This window comes from Nannobrachium achirus (assembly GCF_963921795.1).
Source record: "Nannobrachium achirus genome assembly, chromosome: 19".
Classification (NCBI taxonomy): domain Eukaryota; kingdom Metazoa; phylum Chordata; class Actinopteri; order Myctophiformes; family Myctophidae; genus Nannobrachium; species Nannobrachium achirus.
In genome coordinates, this window is record NC_137826.1 from 47,474,408 (window position 1) to 47,501,728 (window position 27,321).

Sequence of the window (27,321 nt, forward strand, 5' to 3'; positions counted from 1 at the left end):
AAAAAACAAAAAAAAACAGGGCACTTGACACACATACAGTCAAGTCTCAAGCCTGCTGGGAAGTCTCTCCTGCTCCTCGTTCCTCTCTCCGTGTAAACGCAGCCTCGCGGCAGGCATGTCCAAGAAGCAAGTCTACGCGACAAAGAGAACCATGTGATCCGACAAAAGACTATAAATAGAATATAATTTCTTAACAATACCCTCCCCCCTCCTACTCAACACCATTATCCCCCTCTATGGTGTGTCCCCCCCCCCCCCCCCCCCCCCCCCGCCGTCCCCGTTCCCCCCTTCCCGCTTGGAGTACATATCGCTCTACATGTTGCCGTGGTTCAGGTAAGTGACTGCTTAATCTTATAATCCTGTTTTTAAAGCGTTTTATCTATGGACAGAGAGAGAGAGAGTGGGTGGGTTGATGATGATGGATGCGTTTCGTCTCTTCCGATGGGGGGAGAGAGAGAGAACCACGCAGCTGCCCTGCTTGATTGTTCTGCCCCCTCCCCACCCGAGTTACAGTGCATGTCTGTGGGGCGGAGGGGAGTTTGAGGAGGCAGGTTATACGCTCTACCTCAGTGGTTCTCAACCTGTGGGTCGGGGGGTCCTCAAATTATTTTATTTTTTTTGGGGGGGGGGTCCCTAGATGATTAACTTAATGCGCAACATTGTTTTCTCCCTCAACAGTAAACAAACCAACCTAAAGTTTAAGTGTATCTGCACATTTCTAAAGTGACGACTTAAGGACTTTTTAATACCTCTAAAATGACAAATTAAACATCGGCCAAATTGTCAAATGTTAGAGGCAGTTGCGAGGCGTTGTGAGCATGTAGATCAGCTATTTTCACAACAGAACCGTGTTATACAAAATGCAAAGCATCAACTATTAATGCTTGTCAGGGTGGGGGGGTCCCCAGTTAAAATATGATTATTTTGGGGGCCGCTGCCTGAAAAGGTTGAGAACCACTGGACTACACAGCTTGCAGCCTCGGGCATCACTGCCGCCGTTTTCACCCATCGACGGGGGGGAGGGGCGCTCTTCACCCTGAGCGGCAGATGATGCTAGTCGTCAGGTGGACAGCGGCTCCTCCGTGAGCCATAGCTGCTACAAACGAAACGTGAAGAGGTTGTTTGGGGTGGTTGAGAGGGGGGGGGGGCGGGGATACAGAGCAGATGCAGCGTGGGGTGGGGTGGGCATGTTGTTTGGGTGGATGGAGGAGCTTGTGGGAGATCAGGGTGGAGGGTCTGAAGAGGTGTTGCCTCTTCAGAGGCAGGTGTCGAGGTGGAGGGATCGGGCCGCCGCCACCCCGGGCCGGGTCTCGGCGGCGGCGCGGCGCCGGGAGCAGGGCACGCTGGGATGAGAGGAGCCTGGGAGGCGTCCGTCTCTACCCGTCAGCCTCCTCCTCCTGGGGCTCCACCGGGGACCCCCCGCCGCGGCGCCGCACGACGCCATCCTCCGCTGGCGTCTGCCCTGCTGCTGCTGCTCCTCAAGGCCGGGCGCCGCCAGGGCCCACATCGGGTCTGACGGGAGGCCGGTGGCGGACTGCTCATCGAGGCAGGCGGGGACGCAGGGCTTGGCTCTGGGCCTCCGGGTTGGGCGGAAGACGCGGACCCCGGAGGATGACCCCCAGCCCCCGGAGGATGACCCCCAGTCCCCGGAGGAGGACCCCCAGCCCCCGGAGGGTGCCAGGCTGTCGCCGCCCCGCGAGGAGGGGGCCGGCGAGGGGACGTGCGCCGGGGCGGTCAGCGAGACCCTGCCCTCCCCCGCCCCCAGCAGGCTGAGGCTGGTCCGGTCGGTGAAGGAGTCCATGCGGTCCTCGTAGCCGAGGTCGGCGGGCGCAGAGCACTGCTTCCCCCGGCTGCCCCACTGCTTGCTCCCGGCGCCCGTGCTGCTGCCCTTCTCCCCCCCGCCCCCTCCCCTCATCTCCTCCACCTCCTCCTCCTCCTCGTTCTCCTCCTCCTCGGTGTCCGCCTCAGTCGCCCCCGGGGCCTCGGGCGCCTCCTCTTCGTCCGGCTCCGCCGCCTCACCCACTCCCACGCCCACTCCCGTGCCCGCCTCCTCCTCCTCTGCCATGTCTGCCTCGCTGCCCACCACCAGCATGGGGGGCGGGGGGTGCGGGCAGCGCGGGTCGCGCAGGAACACCACGATGACGGAGATGTTGTCGCTGGAGCCGGCGTCGCGGGCCGACGCCACCAGCTTGTGGGCGACCTGCGGTGGAACACATGAAGGTCCAGTCAGGAGAAGGTTCAGACACTAGACCTTCAGTGAGTCTGAATGGAAGGCCAACAAGTACACAATACATATCATTTGGCACTCTATAAACCAGGGGTTCCCAAACTTTTTTGTCTCAGGGCACCCCTACATTATAATTCTCACGACTCACTCCCAGCACCTTATATTTATAGCATATCGTCGTTGTCGGGTGGAAACCAACCGTTCGTTTTGTATATATCATCTATAAAATGTACTAAACTAGTGAAAACAGCAGATCTACAAGCACACAACGCCTCGCGATGTGCTTGTAGATCGGCTGTTTTCACTAGTTTTGTGCGACAGTCTTTACCAAAAGACTTACACATTTGAAACTTGGAGATACAAGGTTTCTGCCAGACAGTGCACGATATGTTAGTGATTATGTTGCGAGGAAAACGTTTAGATAATAGCCATTTTGGTTAGAACTGACTGAAAATAACTTTGTACTTCAAGTTTAAAATGATACTAAATATCATTGAATACTAAATATTTGTCTTTGAAAAACCCTGCTCTATAAACGTCTGCCACCACACACACACCCACCATGGCCGTGTCTCCGGCGTTCTCCGTCAGGTGGTCCGAGACCACGCGCACCGCCTCGTCCGGCGTCACCGTGTCCCAGAAGCCGTCGCAGGCCAGGATCAGGTAGTCCTCTGAGCCGTCCAGGGGGAAGGTGGCATGGTCCGCGTCGCCCGAGATGTAGGGCTTGTGCTCGTTGTCGCCTGGGGAGATGGACGCGATAAGAAGGAGGGTGAGGTAATTACATAGACTGGAAAAAAATATGGACGATAAGAAGCCATTGGTTTTTATGCTGCGAAAATTAGTTTTTATTTGTCCCTTGTATGGGTGTCGCCATCAATGTTTGAATGGTACCCAAGGAATCATAAGGAATGCTATTGGCTGCCAACGGTCACATGGAACCGCAGGGATACATGGGAGAATGTGGTGTTGAGCCTCCCGAAATAAAGCACAAGAAGAAGAACACAGCCAGCTGGTATCAGTTTAGTTGGTCACTCCCCCTGCAAATTTATCATCAATTTTAACATAAATGGGACCATATTTGCACAAAACGCATATCATGGTGATTGAAAGGCAGTTTTTCACTAGCGACAGGAACCATAAAGTATTTATGACAAAGTTTATTAAGGTTAGAAAATCAAAGGGGAAAACGAATAGGGTCCAATGTAGACAAATTCTTTTTGGTACCTCGCGGGGGGAAAACAGCGCAACTAGTGGCCAAACATAGGAAGTTTTTGTTCCGTATTGGATTCGTTTTAAATCGGCGGAACTATGCCCCTGGGTAATTATCACTTCTCCTTAGAAAGGTATCCTCAGTAAAACTACGGCTAGCCCTCAGTAAAACAAATACAAGAACCACTGGGGACGAGCAGCCCGCGAAAAGAAATTGGGGCGCGCGTTCCGGTTACCATTCCATGCCTCTGCGCCCTAGAGACGATATATTTTGTCCCTGCTTCTAGTCAGACAGCATTTATACAGGCATTTCCTTTTGGACACCATGGCAGACCCACATCTATTCATCATCCACTGCCACACTACACCATAGCCTAAGTGTGAATGTGATGGGATTCTCAGCACTGCGGCTGTCTTTTCCAGTCCTTAATGACTTCTATACTTCACATCATTCCTTGACCTCGTGACATTTCCCATCGAGGTCACGGAACAGTGCTTAGGAAAAAAGACGTAGGATGTACTTTTCTTTTGACGAATTTGGAATCCCCCCCTGGGAATCCGAGAAGAGTGCTGACATTTCCGCTAGCGCCTGCGTGGAACTGAGAGAAGACAGTCTGCTGGGTAGTTCTTGGCAGAGGAGGACAAGGTCTTTTAACATATCAGACTTTTTGACACCGCACTGCTTAGAAGGTCTGCAGTTTCTCGCATCCCGGCACAAAGGGAAGCCTCATCATGTCGGAGACACTGAACTAACTGACGGCAGGGGCATTTCTACTGAACTAACTGACGGCAGGGGCATTTCTACTGAACTAACTGACGGCAGGGGCATTTCTACTGAACTAACTGACGGCAGGGGCATTTCTACTGAACTAACTGACGGCAGGGGCATTTCTACTGAACTAACTGACAGCAGGGGCATTTCTACTGAACTAACTGACAGCAGGGGCATTTCTACTGAACTAACTGACAGCAGGGGCATTTCTACTGAACTAACTGACGGCAGGGGCATTTCTACTGAACTAACTGACGACGGCAGGGGCATTTCTACTGAACTAACTGACGGCAGGGGCATTTCTACTGTACTAACTGACGGCAGGGGCATTTCTACTGAACTAACTGACGGCAGGGGCATCTCTACTGAACTAACTGACGGCAGGGGCATCTCTACTGAACTAACTGACGGCAGGGGCATTTCTACTGAACTAACTGACGGCAGCAGGGGCATCTCTACTGAACTAACTGACGACAGGGGCATCTCTACTGAACTAACTGACGGCAGGGGCAGTTCTACTGAACTAACTGACGGCAGGGGCATTTCTACTGAACTAACTGACGACAGCAGGGGCATCTCTACTGAACTAACTGACGACAGGGGCATTTCTACTGAACTAACTGACGACAGCAGGGGCATTTCTACTGAACTAACTGACGGCAGGGGCATTTCTACTGAACTAACTGACGACGGCAGGGGCATTTCTACTTGCTTGAAAGAAACAAGACAGGAAAGTAAGAGCAGAGAGAGGGGGGAAACCGGCAACTGAGCCAGAATTGATCTTGGGGATGTTGGGAGTGTATAGAATAGATACTGTAGAGCAGGGGTAGGCAACCTTAGGCACGGTTGCCAACATGGGCACAGGGGAGGGTGATCACTGGCACACTGGCAGATGTATATATATTATTTCTTTTTCTTTTTTTTTTGTCCTTTTCTTTTTTTTCAACGTGGTCAATTCAATTAAGTCACCTAATTCACTGGAAATTATACCCTGCACATAATTCTACATTCAAATCTCAGCTTTGACTGGGGAGGGAGTCGGGGAGATAGATGGATTATTGTGCGTCTAATGATCGTTATAACAATGTCCTGCCAATCAAAACATGTCAGAATGTTGTGTCATTACAATGAATGTTGACATGGTACAACTGACCTTCTAGAAACTAAAGACATGGCACTTAATTTCAAAAAAGGTTGCCGACCCCTGCTATAGAGGATCAAAGTTTGATGTTTACCTACAGCAGTTTTTCTCAACCTTTTTTCTGCATGGGCACACTTTTCATGTCCCAAGAATCCATGGGCACACCAACATAATACGGGGGGGTAAATATCGTCACTGTCGGGAAGAAACCTAGTATCTCCAAGTTTCAAATTTGTATGTTTCTTCGCAAAGTAAAGCCCTGCTTCATCATACAAGGCTGTCGCACAACAGTAGTGAAAACAGCCGATCTACAAGCACACAACGCCTCGCACCGCGAGGCGTTGTGTGCTTGTAGATCGGCTGTTTTCACTAGTTTAAATCATTTCTAAAATGATAAATACAATACTGGCTTTCAAGCAGTTTAAAGGGGCACACTTGGCCCTTCTCAGGGGCACACCAAAGGTCCCCAGGCACAGGTTGAGAAACACTGACCTACAGTATGGATCTGTCCCGAAGAAGAAGCTCATTTTAACGTGCTAGAAAGGGAAAGGAGGTGCCCAGGATGTCTGACAGAGTTGACACAAACTCTTCATTTCATGTCCTTCCTGGAGCAGGAGCAGTTCTCCTGATCTTTGGTAATTGAATATAGCAGCGCTCTGGGGGGGTTTATCTATTACATTTTGGTATTTGTCTTGTTTCGTGTTGTCTTTTCTTCCCTGCACTTTTATGCTTTGAACTTGTTGACCTTGTGTACTGTCTTGTTTTTTCATTGCTTCATTTTGAAAATCAATAAAAGGTATTTTAAACTGATGTCTGAAGAAGACTTTGTGGTCGAAGCGTTAATCAATAAAGCTTTGTGACCTGTAAGCCCTGTAAATCACAGTGTTGTATTTTAGTTTTGCCTGTGATTTCCGTTGCTCCTGCTGCACCTACTGTAACCCTCCAAGGGATCATGTGCCAGCTCTGTTTCCTTTGGTAGGATGTGTACCTATGGGTCTGCACCATAGAGTTATAGAGCATCGCAGTGAGGTGTCGGAAGCAAGCTGGCCATTCATATTTACCATAGGATTTTTCATTATCAGCCACAAAGTCGTAGCAATTCAATGTACACTTACCACTAGGCTGGTGGTTGTAAAATGGTTCCATATGCTCCTGTAGAACCCCCGAGTATGTATGCAATCACTCTAGTTTTATTAAAAACACGTTTTAATCAAGATCGCACGGAGAAGAACTGCATTTCCCATAATGCTAAACATAAAAACGACGTCTGTGATTGGTCTAGCTTCTTCTTCTTTCACATATCTTGCGGTTACCGCGGAAGTAGCTTACTGCCCCCTGTCTGCCCGGCAGATTATTGCACATCAGCAGAACTGCGTGAGCGAATACTTTCTTTTACAAATATGATGCACTGTGTTAAAGATGACGATAAGAGAGTCCACAGAGATGCCAATCACTACATTTCAGGCCATATGCTGGCCTGGACAACTAAACTGAGCGTGATTTAAGGGCTGTATTTCAGGAAACAACAACAACATTCGCAAGGCATTCTGGGAGTGTAGTTTCCGCGATTTTAAAAATAATGATGTACACAGTCTTGTACCCTGTCCTTTTTTTCAGCGCTCTAATTAATCTTTGCATTCAATGTGAATATTGACATGATCCCTCTCCAGCCGAGGTGGCTTTGTCCAAGGCTTAAAAACGTTTAAATAAATACTTTATGAAATGTCTATGGAAGAAATGAATGCGGAAAACGCTTCCGACACCAGAGTGAGGACGGGGTGGGGCTTCAACTGCGATGCTCTATAATAAGAATAGAGAGGACACCAGATATCCCTGCCCGTCCACATGCATTGAGTTGCTCACCCAGCGCATGAAGCGTTTTCACCCCTCCTTCCGCGTAGTAAAACCGTGACGTAGTGGGGCCACTGTGACGCATTTTTCGTCATAATTTGTGTTCATGGACGCGCTTCATGAACGAGCACTTCCGGTATGAACGCGCGTCAATACAAAGAAGCCTAGACGCGCGTTCATGTGAGTAGACCCAACTGCAGTACCTCAAAACGGCCACCATGTCCATTTGGTTTCAGGGCGCCCCCAGGGTTCTGGGGGCTTGGTCTGCACACAGACAGACTGGGGACGGGACCATATGAACATATCACGATTATTGTGACCAAAGAAATCGTGATTTACGATATCATCGCGATAATCAAAATATCCCCAACATCCATTATCCTGGGGGGGAACATTTGCCAAAAAATAGCGATCTACAAGCTCACAACGTATCGAGTGTAAAAAAGTATGTATATCATAAGTATTTTTTACCAATAGGGGGTTTAAGTGGTACCAGATATGCAGCTCGGCAAATAAAAGGTGAATTGATCCCAGTGCATGACGGAGGACGATTTCACGATAAATTAAATCTCCACGATACGATTATCTTGAGTGTTTATTATCGCGATAAACGATAGTATCGCTTATCGTCCCATCCCTGAGACAGACTGTATGGGTGACGTTTACCTATAGACCTGGAGACTGACAGACTGCCGTTAACCCTCCACGTTCCAAACCAGATGACACAGCCTCCTAGCGCCTCGATCCTCTGCTTCTCATCCTGCAAACACACGCACGCAGACACACAGATCAGTTGTTGGAGTTAGTTAGGTGTACAAGCCGACAGCCTGCCTGTGTAAAGTGGTCGGATGAATGTTTTTATTATAATGATCAATCATTGTATCTTGGTTGTATCTCAGTGTTACACAATACAGATAAGACAAATCTCCTTCCACTGAGTATGAGAAACAGTCTACAGTGTGTGTGTGTGCGTGTGTGTGTGTGTGTGTGTGTGTGTGTGTGTGTGTGTGTGTGTGTGTGTGTGTGTGTGTGTGTGTGCGTGTGTGTGTGTGTGTGTGTGTGTGTGTGTGTGTGTTAGGGATGGGACGATATGAAAATGTCATATCACGATTATTCTGACAAAAGAAATCACGATTTACGATATTATCGCGATAATCAAAATCCATTATCCTGGGGCGGAACATATGCCAAAATATAGCAGATCTACAAGCTCACAACGTGTCGCATTGTGACGCGTTTTTTTGGCAAAGACATTTGATAGAGAGTGGAAAAAAGACTGTATCAAGTACGTGTATATATATATATATATATATATATATACACTCTGCAAATAAAAGGTGAATTGATCCCAGACTAGTGCATGATGGAGGACGATATCACGATAAATTAAATCATCACGATACGATTATCGTGAGTGTTTTTTATCACGATAAACGATAATATTGCTTATCGTCCCATCCCTAGTGTGTGTGTGTGTGTGTGTGTGTGTGTGTGTGTGTGTGCGTGCGTGCGTGCGTGCGTGCGTGCGTGCGTGCGTGCGTGCGTGCGTGCGTGCGTGCGTGCGTGCGTGCGTGCGTGCGTGTGTGTGCGTGTGTGTACCTACCTCTCGGTCTGGTTTGTGAGGTTTCATCAGCTCCACAGCCTCTCCCCTCCTGACCAGCATGACCTGAGAGTCTCCCAGCCAGGCCACATACAGCATCCTGCCCCGCAGGAAGGTCACCACCCCGGTGGAGCCACACCGCAGGTTCTGATGCACACACACACACACACACACACACACACACACAGACACACACACACACACACACACACACACAGACACACACACACACACACACACACAGACACACACACACACACACACACACACACACACACACACACACACACACACACAGAGACCAGTGGTGTAAAGCAACCAAGTACATTTACTTAAGTCAGGGGTCAGCCACCCGCGTTTCTAGAGCCGGATGCGGCTCTTTAGCGCCGCATTAATGGCTCCCTGGAGCTTTTTCAAAAATGTATGAAAATGGAAAAAGATGGGGGGGGGGGGAATATATTTTTTGTTTTAATACGGTTTCTGTAGGAGGACAGACATGACACAAACATTCTTAACGTTTTCCAATGCTGTAAAAATGTGTAGAATAAATATTACATTTCAACATTGTCTTCAGGATGCGCTGCAGGAAAATAAACATTTAATCATGAATGCTCATTATGTATTTGTAGCCTCCTTAATCATTTTGATAGTAGGCTAATATAGCTAATATACCGGTAGACACTTACAGCATGTGTTGCCTTCATTATAAGGCTTATATAAGGCTTTACATTTTTTGCGGCTCCAGACAGATTTGTTTTTAGTTTTTTTGGTCCAATATGGCTCTTTCAACATTTTGGGTTGCCGACCCCTGACTTAAGTACTGTACTTAAGTACACTTTTAAAGTATTTGTACTTTACTTGAATGCATTATAATGCATTATGGATGCCCTCATAATGCTTTATAAATGTGGGCTTCATAGAAAGTGTTACCATTATTTACATTTTTTACTTCTACTCCACTACATCTCAGATCCAAATATTTAACTTTTACTCCACTACAATTATTTGAAAACTTTAGTTACTAGTTACTTTGCAAACATAGATTATAATATTATAAAACATACATTAACCACTTTAGCCCTATTTCATACCTAGGCGGTTTGAAAATAGCAGATCTACAAGCTCACTGTGAGCTCGTAGATCTGCTATTTTCAAACATTTCATACTTCTACTTTTGGTACTTTAAATACTCTTTGATGCCAATACTATCATACTTTTACTCAAGTACATTTTGAACTCTGGACTTTTACTTGTACGGAGTACATCTATAGTGCAGTATTGATACTTTTATTTAAGTACAACTTGTGAGTACTTTTCCCACCAGTGATAGAGACATACACACGCGCACACACACGCACACACGCGCACACACACACACACACACACACACACACACACACGCATACACACAAAGATACAACAAATTGAAGTGAAGTGAGTTGAACTGTTGCGATTAAAAGAAGGTTCGAGAATGGAACACAACCACCCTAAGGACTACAAACCGACGAGTGGCATCTGGGGACCCTCCCTGGGTGTACATAGCGGTGACAGACCTTACCTCGCGCGAGGCTTTCTTGATGAAGCGCTCATCGGTGACCTTGAAGGCTCTGCAGAGCGCCTCGCTGGGGTCGGACCTAAAGCTCTCCTGGTGCACCAGGTTGACGTGGAGGTGGTTGGCGGCGTAGATGGCGGCGTCCACGCCGCCGTGGCCGTCGTACACCGCGAAGAACGCCTGCTCCTCCTGGTCCTGTGGGGGGAGGGGAACACGTTAAAGAGTTACAGTTAAGAGACTGAAGTCTGACACGCCATGTTGGCAAGGACAGTGATACATGGGACACTGGGATCCAATCCTGCTGTAAAAGTATGTTACTTTTAACCTGTTGTGCCCAAATAAATCTAACAATTAATTTAGCGAATGTCTGTCCGTCTGCCCGCCTTTCTGCATGCTGACATCACTGATACTAAACAGTGTTGCCACCATGGTAAACAGCCGCATGCTGAAACAATGCCCAAATTACATCACTCACTGACATCACTGACTGACATCACTGACTCACTACAGTGCTCAAATTTGGAGATGACACCATATACCGTATGGGTATAAAGGAGTGCCAGCCAGACAGACTGATACAACAGGTTTTGCACAACTGGACATCAATGGTGACTATTCTGCCCTGGGTTCTCCAACATTACTTCTGAGACTCGTACATTCAATCCCTCATATACTGTGCACACCCCCAGGCATAGTAAATATATATTACCAGTAAGACTCCCTAATCGGGAGATAAGCGACCGTAGGTCACTTATCTCCACAAATAGAGCAAAAATGTGTTTTTCCAAAATCTTCCTGAGCATGTTGATGACATGAGTGTAGACATACTGTGTAGTGATTTTCGTGATTTTAGGGCAAAATCTGAATCGGCCTCATGGTGGCGCTAGAGGGCCATGTGAGAAATGAGGGGTGGGGTCTCCGCGCCGCCAAGGCGGACGAATAGGTACCGCCTTGGCGGTACCTATTCGTCCGTCACACACGTGTGACGTGTGTGACGGACGGACGGACGGACGGACGGACGGACAGACACCTCGAGCAGCTTTCTGTAGTAAGTGCGACCTATGGTCGCAAAAAGAAAATACATTGGTCACGATTTTCAATAGTCAGAGCATAAAAACGTTTTTAATGGGTTAAATAGAGGGGTCTATGCCAGTGGTTGTCAAACATTTTCATGTCAAGGACCTCCAAATTGATATGTTAGGCATATTTGGCCACGGCTAATAAAAGTTATTTGCCCTCCGCCACCTTACTATACTGTGCTTACAACAGCAGAGCAAATAGAAAGCACACAGGTATCTGTATTATGCATGTATCCATCCTAACTGTTACCTCAAAAGCCACAAAACAGAATGTGACACATGACGTGTATGGCAAAAAAAACATACCATATCAGATTTGATACACAGATATTATTCATGTCTGTGTAGAGCAGGGGTGGGCGACTTTAATAATGAGAGGGCCACTATATTTTTACCTTAACTCCAGAGGGCCGCAAGGGTCACGATGCATATACACTCAAAAATAGCCAATCTACAAGCTCAAAATGTGTCACAGTGCAATTTTTGAATTGGAACCATGAAAAGTAACATTTTTCAAATGCATTTATATGTTCTTGTGTTAACTTCATGAGCTTAAATACAAATACATTGAATATAAAAAAGACTAGTGCTAAGTCATTAAGCTACTAATATAGACTGAATAATTAAAGTGAGTCATGTTTGCATGGTTGGAATTGTAACAGCTGAAATCAATAATATATCAGTATTCCAGTCATAACCAGCGGGCCGCATTAAGTGAAGTTGGGGGCTGCATGTGGCCCCCGGGCCGCCAGTTGCCCATGTATGGTGTAGAGCAGGGTTCCCCAATAGGCGGCCTGCGGGCCATTTGCGGCCCGCGGGGGGCTACTGTCTGGCCCACACCAACCCCAGTAATAATGGTGGTATAAGAGCAGCAACAACACTAGTATATCGTCGTTGTCGGGTAGAAATCTCGTATCTTCAAATTTGTACGTTCTTTCACAAATCATACAAGGCCGTCGCACAAAAGTAGTGAAAACAGCAGATCTAAAATGATAAATTCAAAACGAACGGTTTTGGACATACAAGATTTTCACCCGACAACGATGAAAACTGGCGCTGGAGTAGCGGGAACGCCACCGTCGCCCCCCTGCAATGTTGGTACGGCTTGGTACCGGCTTGGTACCCTAGACATAATTCAGCCCTTGGGGAAAACTAATCGGGGAACCCTGGTGTAGAGTAATCTGCCAATCTGTTTTAGATGTAAACTGATAATCCATCTAGTAAGTAAGTCATCAGTGTTACTTTGAACTGTGGTTCCATTTGTGCACGCTCACAGTTAAAGTAACAATGAGAATGTTACTGTGTACTGGTGCCACCTTCTCATCCGTCTCCTGTAATTAAGTAGGTATTAATGTCAATTAACTGGCTTTAACAACCAGCTGCACATTTACCAAAATGGGATTAACATTTGATCCAGAGGAATTATGAAGTTAATTATAAGTGAATCCAGCAGCTTTGGCAAGGATCTGGGGGCTCTGGAGGGGGGTCCCTGAAGGATGGCTCCTGATTGGTTAACGAGACTGCGCCGCTTTTCCATAATTGAGGTGACAGCTGTTGAAACGCACCAGAGTCTTACGTTGTGGAGAGTGTTTTAAATGAGCGCAACACGTTTGTTTAGTGTCGTAGAATGTTGGTGGGGAGGAATCAATTGGCATAACAACTAAATTGGGGAGAAAGATTGAGTAAAAATAACCCCAAGTTATTTGCAATTAGCCCTATTCACGGCCCGCCCACTCAGCATATTTCTCAGCAACTTCCTGGTGCTGACGTCAGTTTAGAAGGGGAAACTATGACAGAAATAGCTGGACTTAAAGCCAACAAATCATTATTTCGAACGGTAAAGTAAATTATAATGCTTTGTGCTTTTTACTATCTTGTGTTCTTGATCATGCTAGCCGTATTTTATACTTTACTATTCGGAAATTGCATTAAATTTGCGATTTCTGTGTTAACTCTTCAAAACGTGACTTCAGCACCAGGGGGATGCTGAGTGGGCGGGCCGTGAATAGGGCTAATTGGACGTTATTTGGCGTTGCGACGTCGAACCTGTAGATCTTGTATTTTCACGGGCTTAAGGTTGACACCCATGATGATAATTGTGTATATCGTTGTTGTCGGGTGAAAACCTTGTGTGTCCAAAACCGTTCGTTTCGCATTTTTCGTTTTAAAAATGATTTAAACTAGTGAAAACAGTCGATCTACAGTACAAGCATGTGTGCTTGTAGATCGGCTGTTTTCACAACTTTTGTGCGACGGCCTTGTACTATGAAGCAGGGCTTTACTTTGCGAAAGAACATACAAATTTGAAACTTGGAGATACGAGGTTTCCACCCGACAACGACGATATATATAGATATACAAGCTCACAGCGCGGCACCGAGTGCCTCGCTGTGAGCTTGTAGATCTGTCTTCTAAAGTCTTCTAAATCCTTCTAAGGTTTACTTCTATGTCAGTGGTGCTCAAACTTTTTCATGTCAAGGACCCCCAAAATGACATGTATTTGGCCACGGACCCCCATCTCAAAATATTTCCTTACAGGGACCCCCAGAAGCAAAATTTGAGTTACAAATGTTCGCTTTAGAAATACATATATTTGGCCTGGGCCACAGGGTAGTGGTCCAGGCAACTAGGCTGGTATTCCAGACAAGCCTTGTAGCGTCACAGGTTCGAGTCCCGATCCTGACGACCTTTGCTGCGTGTCACCCCCCATCTCTCTCCCCATTTCCTGTCAGCCTACTTACACATCTATAAATAAAGGAATAAAAAGCCCCAAAAATATATATATATATTAAAAGATTCAAAGATTTACACACATTTTCACGACTTTTCAAAAATAGTAGATCTGCTATTTTTCAATAGCTAAAGTATAAAATAATTCCAGGCCTAAATGGGTCAAGTACAGTACTTGAGTAAAGTGTACTTAGTTACCAGTGTTGGGGAAGTTACTTTGAAAGCGTAACTTGTACAGTTACAAGTAACTTGTACAGTTACAAGTAACTCACCATGGCAGTAACTTGATCAAGTTAAAGTTATAGCCCTGGAGAAATGTAACTTATAAAGTTTCAAGTTACATAGAAAAAGTAACTTGAGTAACTTGATGTACTTTTTTTTCAGCGTTAAATTGAGAATGCACATTTGGTGTACATAATATCCAACAAAAAAAGTCACATGCCAGCAGAAATATGCCTCTCAACTGAGTTTTATGTTTTATTTCAAAAAGATTTACATTTTCTCTAGTAAACATCTGTGTTCCTAAAATAAAGTTAAAAAATAAGAAAATTATGATCTGTTGAGGACATTTGATCGTCAATCTGAACAAAACTTAAATGTAAAATTATAACTTCACTGGTAACTTCTTGTAACTTGTAACTTGAGCCAAAAATGACCCAAAAGGTTATCTCAGTTACTTGACGAGTTACAGAAATATGAATGTAACTCCGTTACCAGCAAGTTACAGCAAAATGTAACTTAGTTACGTAACTCAGTTACATAGCTTACAGTTACATAGCTTACCACCACTAAGTGCATTTAGTTGTTGTAGTTGTACCAGTGTTGATTTCGTTGACTAAAACTATGACGAAAAATGTTTGTCGACTGCGTTTTTTTCACTGACGAAAACAAAATAAAAACGAAATAAAAACTAAGCTGTAATGACTAAAACTAAGACTAAATATATTGACAATTTCGTCAAGAAAATAAAAACCAGACTAAAATGTTGGGGAGGGACTAGTGGAGAAGAGTCATTTTATGTTTGGTTGATCTCCGATGTTGCGTGCTGAAAATAGCTGATCTACAAGCTCACAACGCGTCGCAGCGTGACGCGTTGTGAGCTTGTAGATCAGCTATTTTCATTATGCAACCAAGTGTAAAATCAGTCATAGCGATACCATCAAGGCCTGCCAAAATACATTTTAGTTCACTAAATCAACTGTAGATTTAGTCGCCTAAAATCTTATGATATTCAGTCAACTAAAACTAGACTAAAACAAAAACTTTTCAGCTGACTAAATTAAGACTACAACAAAATGTCATTTTATTCAAAAGACTATGACTAAAACTAAATCAAAATTTGCTGTCAAAAACAACACTGAGTTGTACCTGTATGTTGAAGAGGCTGTTGAAGTCGGGGATGACCACGTGCTTGTCCTCCATCTTGCGCCTCATGTTCTTGATGGCGTGGATGGAGGTCTCGTAGTACGGCAGCGGGCGCCGGCGGTACGGGAACTCCTTCAGCCACAGCAGACACGTCTCAAACAGCCTGTTGAACGCTAGCCGCGCAAACCTCTCCGCCTCCAGCTCTGTAGCGCACGCACGCACAATCACACACGCGCACAACACACACACACACATACACACACACACACACACACACACACAACACACGTACGCACGCACGCACAGGGTGGGAAAAGTACTTTTTACTCAAGTAAAAGTATCAATACTGCAATGTAGCAATCAGTGGCGTCAGTTCAGCAAAAACTAAGGTACTGTATGGCAACATGACTGGTGTCTTGCGCACGTGCCGACAACATTCCGCCAATGCATTTCAATGAGAATGGAGTGTAGTTGTTTTGCAGAAATCCTCTACTGGCATGAAACCGCCCCATTCCCATTGAAATGCATTGGCGGAATGGGGAAACAACTCTCATAGGTACTTTGGTGTGGCTTCAGCCTAAAAGTACAAACGTGTTGGTATCAAAATATACTTAAAGTAGCCTACAAAAGTAGAAAGTACTCGTTATGCAGATTGCAGAATGTCCTATTTGGAGTTTTCACATGTGTGAAAATCATTTGAAAATAGCAGATCTACAAGCTCACAAGGCGTCACATCGATCAGGACGCGTTGTGAGCTTGTACCTGTAGATAGGCTATTTTCAAATGGCCGAAATGTATATATGGCTCAAGTGGGTAATGAATGTTTTGTAATAATAATCAAAGAAACTAGTAACTAAAGTATTCAAATACATGTAGTGGAGTTAAAGTACAATATTTGGATCCGAGATGTAGCAGAGTAGAAGTAAAAGTATTGGAAATTTAAATACTTATTTTGTTACTTTACACCACTGACACACGCGCACACACACACACACACACACACACACACACACACACACACACACACACACACACACACTTATATTGTGTAGCACCTATATCACAGAGACTAGTTCTATAGGATCTTATGAGTGGGGACAGTAAAATATTAGACAACTTACTTTGAATTCAATAGCCAATACATTTCTACTTATAGTTAGACAATGACAAAGACAATACATACAACAACACACAATGGCCTTAAAACCCAAAAACCCAATAAACAAAATAAAAATATCTTGCAGGTATCTCAAAGGTAAGGTATCCCACTTTCCCTTTTTCATTTCCTTTAAACCTAATGGTAAAATACCGGTAGATTTTATCTTTTTTTATTTTAGTTTCCTATTTTAGGACAACTATTTTAGATAGGTCTCTAACTAATTTGAGTAAACTAGTTTGTTTCTATTTTGTCTCTATTTTGGTTCAAATATATTTATCTTGAGTTGTCTTTTTTTCAACTATCACAAGTAGAGGTAAATATCAGTTTAAAATAATAATAATCTAAATAAAATGAACATAATGCTTTCAATCACAACTTGGAAATGAATGTAATGAAAAATAAAATACAACACAATTGTTATACTTCAACTTAGTGTTAAATTAATTCAGTTTGTGTCTTAATAAAAATAAAAATGAATTTACAGTTCAGTGTGTCTCAGTCCAATGGCACTTTGATTCAGTTCTTAAATGGTGCCTAATCAGTTCAGTCCAATAACAATAATCAAATGAAATTATACTCCAACACTCCTACCAGTACCACTCTGGCTGAGAGCATCTGTACTCTGGCTGAGAGTAACTGTGCTCTCAGTGGTCAGAGTGGGCCCTTGCACTGCGATGTAGACCGCTTCCTTTTGATCAGTGTCCGCGGGCCTCCTAGCTCCCCATCGCGTATCTCCAAAGGATCTCTTCACTCTTTCCCAACAAGGACAAAAAACCTGACCTGTACAACAGGTCATACAGAAAATAAATCACTATCAATGAGTCATGTGTTTTTTAGCATGAAAAAATTTAAAACGTACACGATACACTATACTCTTCAAAAATACCCTAAACATTTCCGTTTAAAAATTAAGAAACAGTGTACACGTTTTAAAAGGTGTAAAGTATTAGTGGTGTTGAAGGTTTTAAAAGTTGAATGTTCTCAAGGTTCTAAAAGTTTTAAATGTTTAAAAGGTTTTAAAAGTTTAAAGTTCTAAAGGTTTTATGTTCTTAAGATGTTAAAGGTGTTAAATGTTTAAAGGTTCTAAAGATTTTAAATGTTCTAAAGGTTTTAAATGTTTATGGTTCAAAAGGTTTTGAAGGTCTACCGTTTTAAAGGGTTTAAAAAAGGTGTTGAAAGTGTTAAAGGTTTTAAAGGTTTTTGAAGAGTTAAAGGTTTTAAATGTTTCAAAGGTGTTAAAGTATTAGTTTAGGATGACAAAAAGGTTTGAGTATTACATCGCTAGACATTTAAAAACAATGGCTTCTCTCGGTGCTTGTATACAATGCGTTGCTTGTATGGGTTTTAGAGACATTGGGGTCACGGTGCTGCAGTAGTCGGTAGCGCTGTCGCCTCATAGCTGGAAGGTCCTGGGTTCGATTCCCGCTGAGGACACTATGGGTGTGTTCTCTCCTCCAGTCACCAGTGCCCATATCCTAGGTGGGGCTGGCGACAGCGCCTTTCTGTGTGGAGATTGCATGTTCTCCCCGTGTCTCCTAGGGTAGGTAGGTACCCTCACAAAAAAGCTGGGGCGCAGTGGCGGCTGCAGGAGGGGGCTTTAGCCCCCCCTGATGAAGGCTTAGCACTCCCTAAGCCCCCCCACCCCACAAACCCAATACTGATGAAAAATATTTAAGAAATAAATAAAATGTATATGAATATGTGAAAGACAACTGACTTCTAAAAACCATACTATAAAATCTTACTTTTTATGCTGGAAAGCATCTTCAGCCCTCACAAAAACCCGATCCGATCACCTACAGTCCTCAGATTTGGAGCTGGAAACTGCCAATGATCTGGTCTGTTCAGTTATCCATAACCTAGGTGCGAGTGTCATATACTATTCGTTTGTCATATACTATTCATTATTGTATGTTGCCAAAATGTATTAGCCCCCGCTCTAAAAAAGCCAGCTCCCCCATAGCCCCCCAAGTCCCAATTCTCTGGAGCCGCTGCTGCTGGGGCGCCTGATGGAGGGGAAAGGAACTGGTTGGAATAACAATGTGTTCCTTCTACATGCTACATCCAAACAGGGAAACTCCCCCCCCCCCCCTGTCAGGTGATAAGAAGCGCCCTGCTCACTCCTCATGAGCTCAGTTCGGGGCTCTCCCCAGGTTGGCAAAGGGAGAGTAGCACCCAGGATTACAGCTTAGGCAATTGGCACTGGGTGAAAAAAATGGGTTACAAAATCGTGGGATAAAAAGAAAACAGGCACAGACGCTGTGCGGATTAAATGGACACAAAGCAATATGTTTGTGGACTTTGACCGGGCCGTGACCTTCCATCTCTCACACACTAACACTGTCAATCTAACAGCTAGACATTGCATTGTGAGCTTGTAGCTCTGCTATTTTCACTACTTTTGTGCAACGTATGATGAAGAGGTTTCTGCCCGACTGCAAGAACCACAAGATGTCTTTGAGTGGCCTCCATGAACAGCTGTGACGAACAGACTCTCTATCCTCTCTCTCTCTCTCTCTCTCTCTCTCTCTCTCTCTCTCTCTCTCTCTCTCTCTCTCTCTCTCTCTCTCTCTCTCTCTCTCTCCATGTCCCTCCGTCTGTCTCTCTCTGTTCCTTCATCTCATTCCACTCCATTTTCCTTTTTTTTGGTACCCTCTAGTCTACAGGGACGTGGAACTAGATTTATCCCTCCAACTTAGTACAGTTCAGAGTGTGTGCGTGTGTCTGTGTGCGTGTCTGTGTGCGTGTCTGTGTGCGTGTGCATGTGTGTGTGTGTGTGTCTCTCTCTCTCTTTATGTAATCTCCCGTCTGTGCTAGACACACAAACAACGAGACAAGGAACCAGCTGGGGACACTGTGAGCTTCCACTGTCACAGCCAAGTGCTCTTGAGCAGGGCACTAACCACACACACACACACACACACACACGCACACGCACACGCACACGCACACACACACACGCACGCACACGCACACACACACGCACACGCACACGCACACGCACACACCCCTACCATCCTGGTTGCCCACTTAAAGTAAGTATATCCTCGAAAATGGCACACATTTAGTCTCAGAGGGACAAATGTGACCCAGCACTCATGAAGCTACAATTATCATCCCATATTAGCGCTGTAACCCAATATACATTGCAGCCGAGGTGCCTTCCATTCATAACCACTAAAGTCTACTCTTAACTCTGTATTTTTGAGATCCCAAAAACATATCGGTGCACATTACAAAAATCGGCGTGCCGTGTGTATGGTGCTCGAACTCAAACATTTTCATGTCAAGGAGAACCAAATTCATACACTACTAGTCTTTGGCTGTGGACAGCGGACTACCACCTGAAATGATTCTGTGCCAGATAGGGATGGGACCATGTGAACATTTCATATCACGATTATTGTGACCAAAGAAATCGCGATTTACGATATTATCGCGATAATCGAAATATCCCCAACATCCATTATCCTGATGGGGCGGAACATTTGCCACACAATTGCAGATCTGCTTGTAGATCTGCTGGGTAAAATTTCTCCCAGCGCATGACGGAGGACGAATTCACATTAAATTAAATCTCCACAATACGATTATTGTGTTTTTTATGTTGTTTAATATCGCTTATCGTCCCATCCCTAGTGCCAGGGATCCCAGTAAGAGAAGGTTTTGTGTAAATGTTTTCAAAATCATTCCATACTTTTCGATCAATGTGCCACTGTAAAGTAACTGCATCCAAGCTCAGTGTACAGTAAATATTACGCCCTTTTCACCAGCTTGTTTCTTTTTTGTCAGGATTGTTTTTTGTTTTGTTTTGTTTTTTCTTCTTTTTGTCAAATTGTGATTTGTCTACGTTGTGAGAGCTACAGTACCAAGATTCTGGGGTTTGAATCCACGGCGGTACACCAGGCGTTGACCATACCAACACAATAGGCCAGTGCTTCTCAAACTCTTTTTCTGCATGGGCACACTTTTCATGTCCCAAGAATCCATGGGCACACCAACATAATACGGGGGTGTAAATATCGTCACCGTCGGGAAGAAACCTTGTATCTCCAAGTTTCAAACGTGTACGTTTCTTCGCAAAGTAAAGCCCTGCTTCATCATACAAGGCTGTGTCGCACAACAGTGAAAACAGCAGATCTACAAGCACAAAACGCCTCGCACGAGGCGTTTTGTGCTTGTAGATCGGCTGTTTTCACTCGTTTAAATCATTTTTAAAATGACAAATACAATACTGGCTTTAAAGCCGTTTCAAGGGGCACACTTGACCTTTCTCAGGGGCACACCAAAGGTCCCCAGGCACAGTGGTTGAGAAACACTGCAATAGGCTATATGCACAGCACACAAGTTGGGTCTCCTCTCACTTCCTTCAAAGATGTTACCAAATGATACTAATGAAGGCTCTGTTCCATTTCATGTGTAGCACAGTGGCTCTGAAACCTTTTATTTCAAGGACCTCCCCATAACTCTGAGAGTGTACAAATGGAACCAAATGGACCCTCACGCAGACGTTTACGAGAATAGAGAGTGCTGAAGAAGCTGATAATGTGGTTAAATCACAAAGTTAGTAGAACAACGCCCAGAGCAGGTTGAGACCCAGGGAGGAGGAGGCACAGAGACCCTGTAAGAAGAAGAGCCAGCAGGACCACCAGAAGCAAGCACAGGTAATAACAATAACAACAATAATAATATATTATCTGGAATTTATATAGCACTTTTATAAGTTTTAAATGTGTGCGGGGGCCAGGGGAGAGAACAGGTGATGGAGACTTGACTATGACGGCATGATGTTGCTCTGACTATCAGTAGGCTATTTCTTTCTTTGTTGATGCTGCTATGCATAGGCACGGACAAATGTCATTTCTGTATCAGTCTATGCCGCTGTAAGACCTGTTGTGTGTTATACTGTAGGTATAAAGCTTTGTTCCCACCAGACGCGTTAAAGATAACGTCAATATGTCGGCGTTCACATCAATTGTGACGGCTTTATTGTTGTGGTGTGGATGCTGCCATCCACTTCAATTGAAAACGATAGTTTTTATCGTTATCTTTATCGTTATCATGCCCAGTGGGAAAGGGCCTTGACTCAACTCTGCCAACATGCAGTTTTCTATGCAAGAACCTCAAGGCACTTTCACCCCTGAGTAGGACTAATGCTCCATGTCAGTGCTTCTCAAAGTGGGGGACTCTGGGGGGGGGTTCCTTTAGGGGGGGTCTAAATGTACCCATACAAGTCTGGAACTCTGACAGTGTACAAATGGAACCAAATGATGTGGTTCCATTTGTACACTGTCAGAGTTAAAGGGGAGACCTTGACATTTGAAAGTTTGAGAACCACTGCTCTACGTCCTCCCGGTGGGGGCTCCTCACTAGGAGTCAGTAGGACACAGCTGCAGTGACGACACACCGACATGTGCGAGGGGGAGGAATTAAAGGACAACTTTGTTTTTTTACAACAAAGGGTTCATATTTTAGATTGTAATTAGAGAAAAGAAAAAGTGAGTGTTAAAATGTTTTCATTTGCTTCGTTCTATTGTTTTATCGCGTTTACCGTGCTAAAATGTGGGGCATGCGTACGCATGGGGGCATGCGTACAAGTGGCTAAATATGTCTTTTTAGACGCAATAAGCCAGCAGTTTCTTTATTGCTATTTACAGTAACACCTCTAGCCCCCATAAGTCACGTCCAACCATGAAAGGTTGCGTTGTATCTTGGGAATGGGCTTATTCTGTGTAAAATTACATATTTAGCCACTTGTACGCATGCCCCCAAACCACTGAAATAAGAATCTCTAAAACAATAGAAAGAAGTAAATGAAATCTTCACTCTTCTTTTATATTCTTTAATTACAATCTAAGGGAAATATACTTATGTTAAACAGAAAAAGAAAACAAAACTCTTTTTATTGCTGAAATAGAAAAGCATTGCTGTAGTGTAGTAACACACACACGCGCACGCACGCACCCACACACCCACACCCACACCCACACACACCCACACACACACACACACACACACACACACACACACACACACACACACACACACACACACACACACACACAGAGAGACTCACGGCGTAGCGGGTCTGCTCCTCCGTCCTCCAGGGTCTTGCTGAGGTATGGGATGGACAGGTCGCTCTGGAGGAGGCTGTCTGCCGTGGCCCGGGCCAGGGCTGCTGCCAGCGAGCAGGGACAGTTACTGGAGGAGACACAAGACAGGACAAGACTTTATTGGAACTGCACGAGGAGAGACAGTGTCTAGTAGGACAGAGGTTCTCAACCTTTTCAGGCCGCAACCCCCAAAATAATCATATTTTCCCTGATAAGCACTAAGAGTTGAGGCATTACATTTTGTATAACACGGTTCTATTGTGAAAATAGCAGATCTACATGTGCGAGGCGTTGTGAGCATGTAGATCTGCTATTTTCACAATTTCTGCCTCTAATATTTGACAATTTGGCCAATGTTTAACCCTGCAGGACCCGAATTAATTTCTACTTGCAATTTTTTTCAACCTTTCAGATGGAGTTGTAGGAGTACTTAGGAGAGTAAATTTTAATGTTCTTTTGAAGAAGAAAAAAATAATAATAATAATAATAAAAAAGAAGAAAAAAATATATATATATGATTTATGATTCGTGGCTATAACACCTTAAAAAAACATTTTTTTACCCAATAACTTTGATTGGCTCCCACAAAGTATGTCAAGGGAGTTGGGTTTGACAAAGTTCAGAGGTGATAGTAGACACCTTTATGAACACATTTGTGAAGAAAGCTATAGTGATCTAGATTTAGTTCCCAGATTGGTCTAGCAATAGGCTAACTTTACCTTACTGTTATGGAAGCCCAGGTTTGCTTTGAAAGAGGCCTTAGTGGTTAAGTCTGGTGTCTCTCAGTCTCATCTTCCTCTTTTGAATATTTCACTGCATGCACAATGCATCTAGAATATATGAAAGATTGCAGCCAACGTATCAAATAATAGTTGAAGTGGTTAAAATGGTAGTGATTGCTATATTAACCCCCCTCCCGCCCTCGTCTAATTCTAAGCACCAGAAAAATTGAGTCTTTTCTTGTTACAGTGCATTGGAGACAGGGACGTGCTGGCCATTGGGAAAAGCGGGACAACTCCCGAACGGCCGGTTCATTCCCGGCCGGTCCAGGCCGGCCATTAGGAAAAAAATAGAAATAAAATGTCGGCCTTCGTTCCATTTTGGGGGCTAGGCGGCCAACAAAGTAAATCGTCACTGTCTGGCAGAAACCTTGTATCTCCAAGTTTCAAATGTATAAATTTTTTCGCAAAGCAAAGCCCTGCTTCATCATATAAGGCTGTTGCACAAAAGTAGTGAAAACAGCTGATCTACAAGCACACACCGCCTCGCGGTGCGAGGCGTTGTGTGCTTGTAGATCGGCTAAATCATGTTTTAAATGATAAATACAAACATACAAGGTTTCCATCCGACAACGACGAAATATAACTCATGTACAGTAATTGGCCCACTGGCTTGTCACTTGTCATGATCTGAAATGGCACATCTTTGAGTAGCAGCAGCGCTATTAGAGAGATCTCTCTCTATTAGTGCGCAATGAGGGCCTCTACAACTCTTTTTCCCGGGCTGAATCAGGGGCCCAGCACGTCCCTGATTGGAGAGGTGAACCTAAAGGCAGCCAGCAGCAGGGCAGAGCAAGTTCAACAAAGAAGTAATTTCCAAACAACTGGAGCGGCAAAGGCTTAACAACATGGCGAGACAGGCAGGCGCTCAAGCACACGGGGAAGGTCTAATCCACACAGGGAGGAAAAAAAATACTTCCAGAGGAGCAGGCAAACATCCAAAAGTCCAAAAGACAAGGCAAGAAGGTCAAAAACACAAGGCTGGTGAGAAGGAGCAGAAATCTGGGACGAGACCCAGAAACCCAGGGAACAAAAGGCTATCGGGAGCAAAACACGGTGACATGCTTTTCACAAACTGCCAAGGAGTGAGTGGAATGAGTCCAGTCTATATATGCCCAGGGACGACACATGCAAATGACCTATAGAGCGTTGGTGTCGGGCAGAAACCTCTTAACTCCATATTTGTGCTTTTGGTAACACTTTACTTAAAGAGTCATGAAACACAAAATCACTATATGGCTGGTTTTAAAATTTGTTTCCGAAATGCAAACAGCAACAAGTGCCCACTGCCGACAGCTTCTATCTGATGGAACACAATGATGTGCATGCATTACTCCACCCCTCCCCCCACAACAGCAGATAACCACGCCTACATTTTAGATTTCTTCTCATGTTCTCAAGTCTGATTAAACAAATAAAGAGGCGGGGTTTCTGACCCCTTCAAAGGTCGCCTCTATAATGCTTTATAATCCGCATTTTTGAATTTGAATCCTGAAAAGTAACAGTTTTGGACACAAGTGTGGTTGCTGACGGTTGCTGACGTGAATATATTCTGCAGTAATTGATTCCCTAGTGATTCCCTATCCCAGACAGATGTCTGTCTGTCTGTCTGTCTGTCTGTCTGTCTGTCTGTCTGTCTGTCTGTCTGTCTGTCTGTCTGTCTGTCTGTCTGTCTGTCAATCTCCAATGGCAGCGGAAAAGATCGATTCAATCGAGGTAACTGCTGCGCCCTGTATAGTCACAACACTTCACCATAACCTTATGACATTTGACCACCAAAATATCCAATCAGTTCATCCTCAAGTCCAAGAGTCCAGTTTAATAAAGACCTTTGATCCGGTGAGGCTGGGCTCAGAACAAAAGAAGACAACACAGTGTACTCCCAGCAGGCTGTCCATTACACACGTTCACTGGCTGCACAGATTAATCCCACCAGAGCACAAGTCGTTTCCTCAATAAAACAGCTTAAAAAAACTCCAGCGCCACCAATCACACGTTGGCACGAGCTTGTTGGCCTCTTTTTTAATTCTCCCCCCACTTCAGATTGGATAAAAAACTCTGCACAGTAAAAACCCTAGTTTAACGCACTGCGTCGCTATAGCTTGTAGATCTGCTATTTTCAAATATCCAAAGTATATACAGTATAAGGCTGAAGTGGTTAATGTATGTTTTGTGATAATACTCTAAATCAGGGGTGCCCAAAAGGTAGATCGGGATCTACCAGTAGATCACAAAGGCTGTGCAGGTAGACCACATGACATGACCAGGGACGTGCTGGGCCCCTGATTCAGCCCCGGAAAAGAGTTGGAGAGGCCCTCATGCGTGCCATAGAGAGAGATCTCTCTCTATAGCGCTGCTGCTACTCAAAGATTTGCCATTTCAGATCATGACAAATGACAAGCCAGTGGGCCAATTACTGTACATGACTTATATTTCGTTGTTGTCGGGTGGAAACCTTGTATGTCCAAAACCGTTTGTTTTGTATTTATCATTTTATGATTTAAATGATTTGAACTAGTGAAAACAGCCAATCTACAAGCACACAACGCCTTTCTTTTCTCTAATGACTATCTAAAATATGCACCCTTGTTGTAAAAAAAACTAAAGTTGTCCTTTAAAAACCTGAAAAGAAACCGTTTTGGACATACAGTATTAGGTTTCCTCCCGGACAGACGGTTTCCTCTGATCGGGGGGCGAAGATTCAATTATGGGGCGGCTTTGAAGAGCCAACAAGAAAGAAATGCTCCTCTCTCTCCAGCTGCTGCTGGGTGTAGGGATGGGACGATATGAAAATGTCATATCACGATTATTGTGACAAAAGAAATCGCGATTTACAATATTATCACGATAATCAAAATCCATTATCCTGGGGCGGAACATTTGTCTTTGCCAAAAAATAGCTGATCTACAAGCTCACAACGCGTCACAACGTGACGCGTTGTGAGCTTGTAGATCAGCTATTTTTTTGGCAAAGACATTTGATAGAGAGTGAAAAAATTACTGTATCAAGTACGTATATTATAAGTACCTTTCACCAATAGAGGAGTTAAGCTGTACAGGATATGCAGCTCGGCAAATAAAAGGTGAATTGATCCCAGTGCATGACGGAGGACGATATCGCGATAAATTAAATCTCCACGATATGATTATCGTGAGTGTTTTTTTATCACGATAAACGATAATATCGCTTCTTATCGTCCCATCCCTAGTTGAGTGAAAGCATCGGTAGAGGCCAGCTGTAACGATGCTTCACAATGCTTGAGGTCCAGACAGTCACTCAGTGCAGTGATAGCTGAGTGGTTAGTGTCCACACCTACTGTAGGACTCCGGAGGTCCCAGAGGTCGCAGGTACGATTCCCCACTCCTCCGGAGGTCCCAGAGGTCGCAGGTACGATTCCCCACTCCAGCTATCACTGTTCCCTCCCCCTGCGTGCCTTGTGCGCAGCTGGGTTAAGCTGAAAACTGAATTTCCCTTGTGGGAGGACGTAGGTAAATTCTTCTTCTTCTTCTTCACTCACACCCTATCGGCTTGTTGTTAAGTGTGGAAACACCAGTTGGTTGTACACAGGACGTAACGCTGATGGACTATGTTCTTTCTATTGCTGGGACTATCACTCACACCAGTGGTTCCCAAACAATGGGTTTTTGTGGTTGCGAACCTACTTTTTATGGGTTGTGTGTAAATATCCTTTTATAATTCATTGTTGTTTCATATAGTTCTTTACGTTACTTAAAAAGATTAGA

The 27,321-nt window shown here is 44.5% G+C and overlaps 1 protein-coding gene across 1 annotated transcript in view; it reads right to left on the minus strand.

Moving 5' to 3' along the window:
- Positions 1–1,255: 1,255 nt before the first annotated feature.
- Positions 1,256–27,321, minus strand: part of ppm1e (protein phosphatase, Mg2+/Mn2+ dependent, 1E) — a gene marked incomplete at both ends in the record, with an annotated part of 87,888 nt that continues 61,822 nt past the window's right edge. The window contains 8 exons of the mRNA XM_080749512.1: positions 1,256–1,888; positions 1,973–2,200; positions 2,789–2,967; positions 7,867–7,960; positions 8,804–8,947; positions 10,359–10,547; positions 15,530–15,729; positions 22,762–22,886. Of these exons, the coding sequence (XP_080605638.1) occupies positions 1,256–1,888; positions 1,973–2,200; positions 2,789–2,967; positions 7,867–7,960; positions 8,804–8,947; positions 10,359–10,547; positions 15,530–15,729; positions 22,762–22,886 (1,792 nt within the window). The remainder of the gene's footprint in view (positions 1,889–1,972; positions 2,201–2,788; positions 2,968–7,866; positions 7,961–8,803; positions 8,948–10,358; positions 10,548–15,529; positions 15,730–22,761; positions 22,887–27,321) is intronic.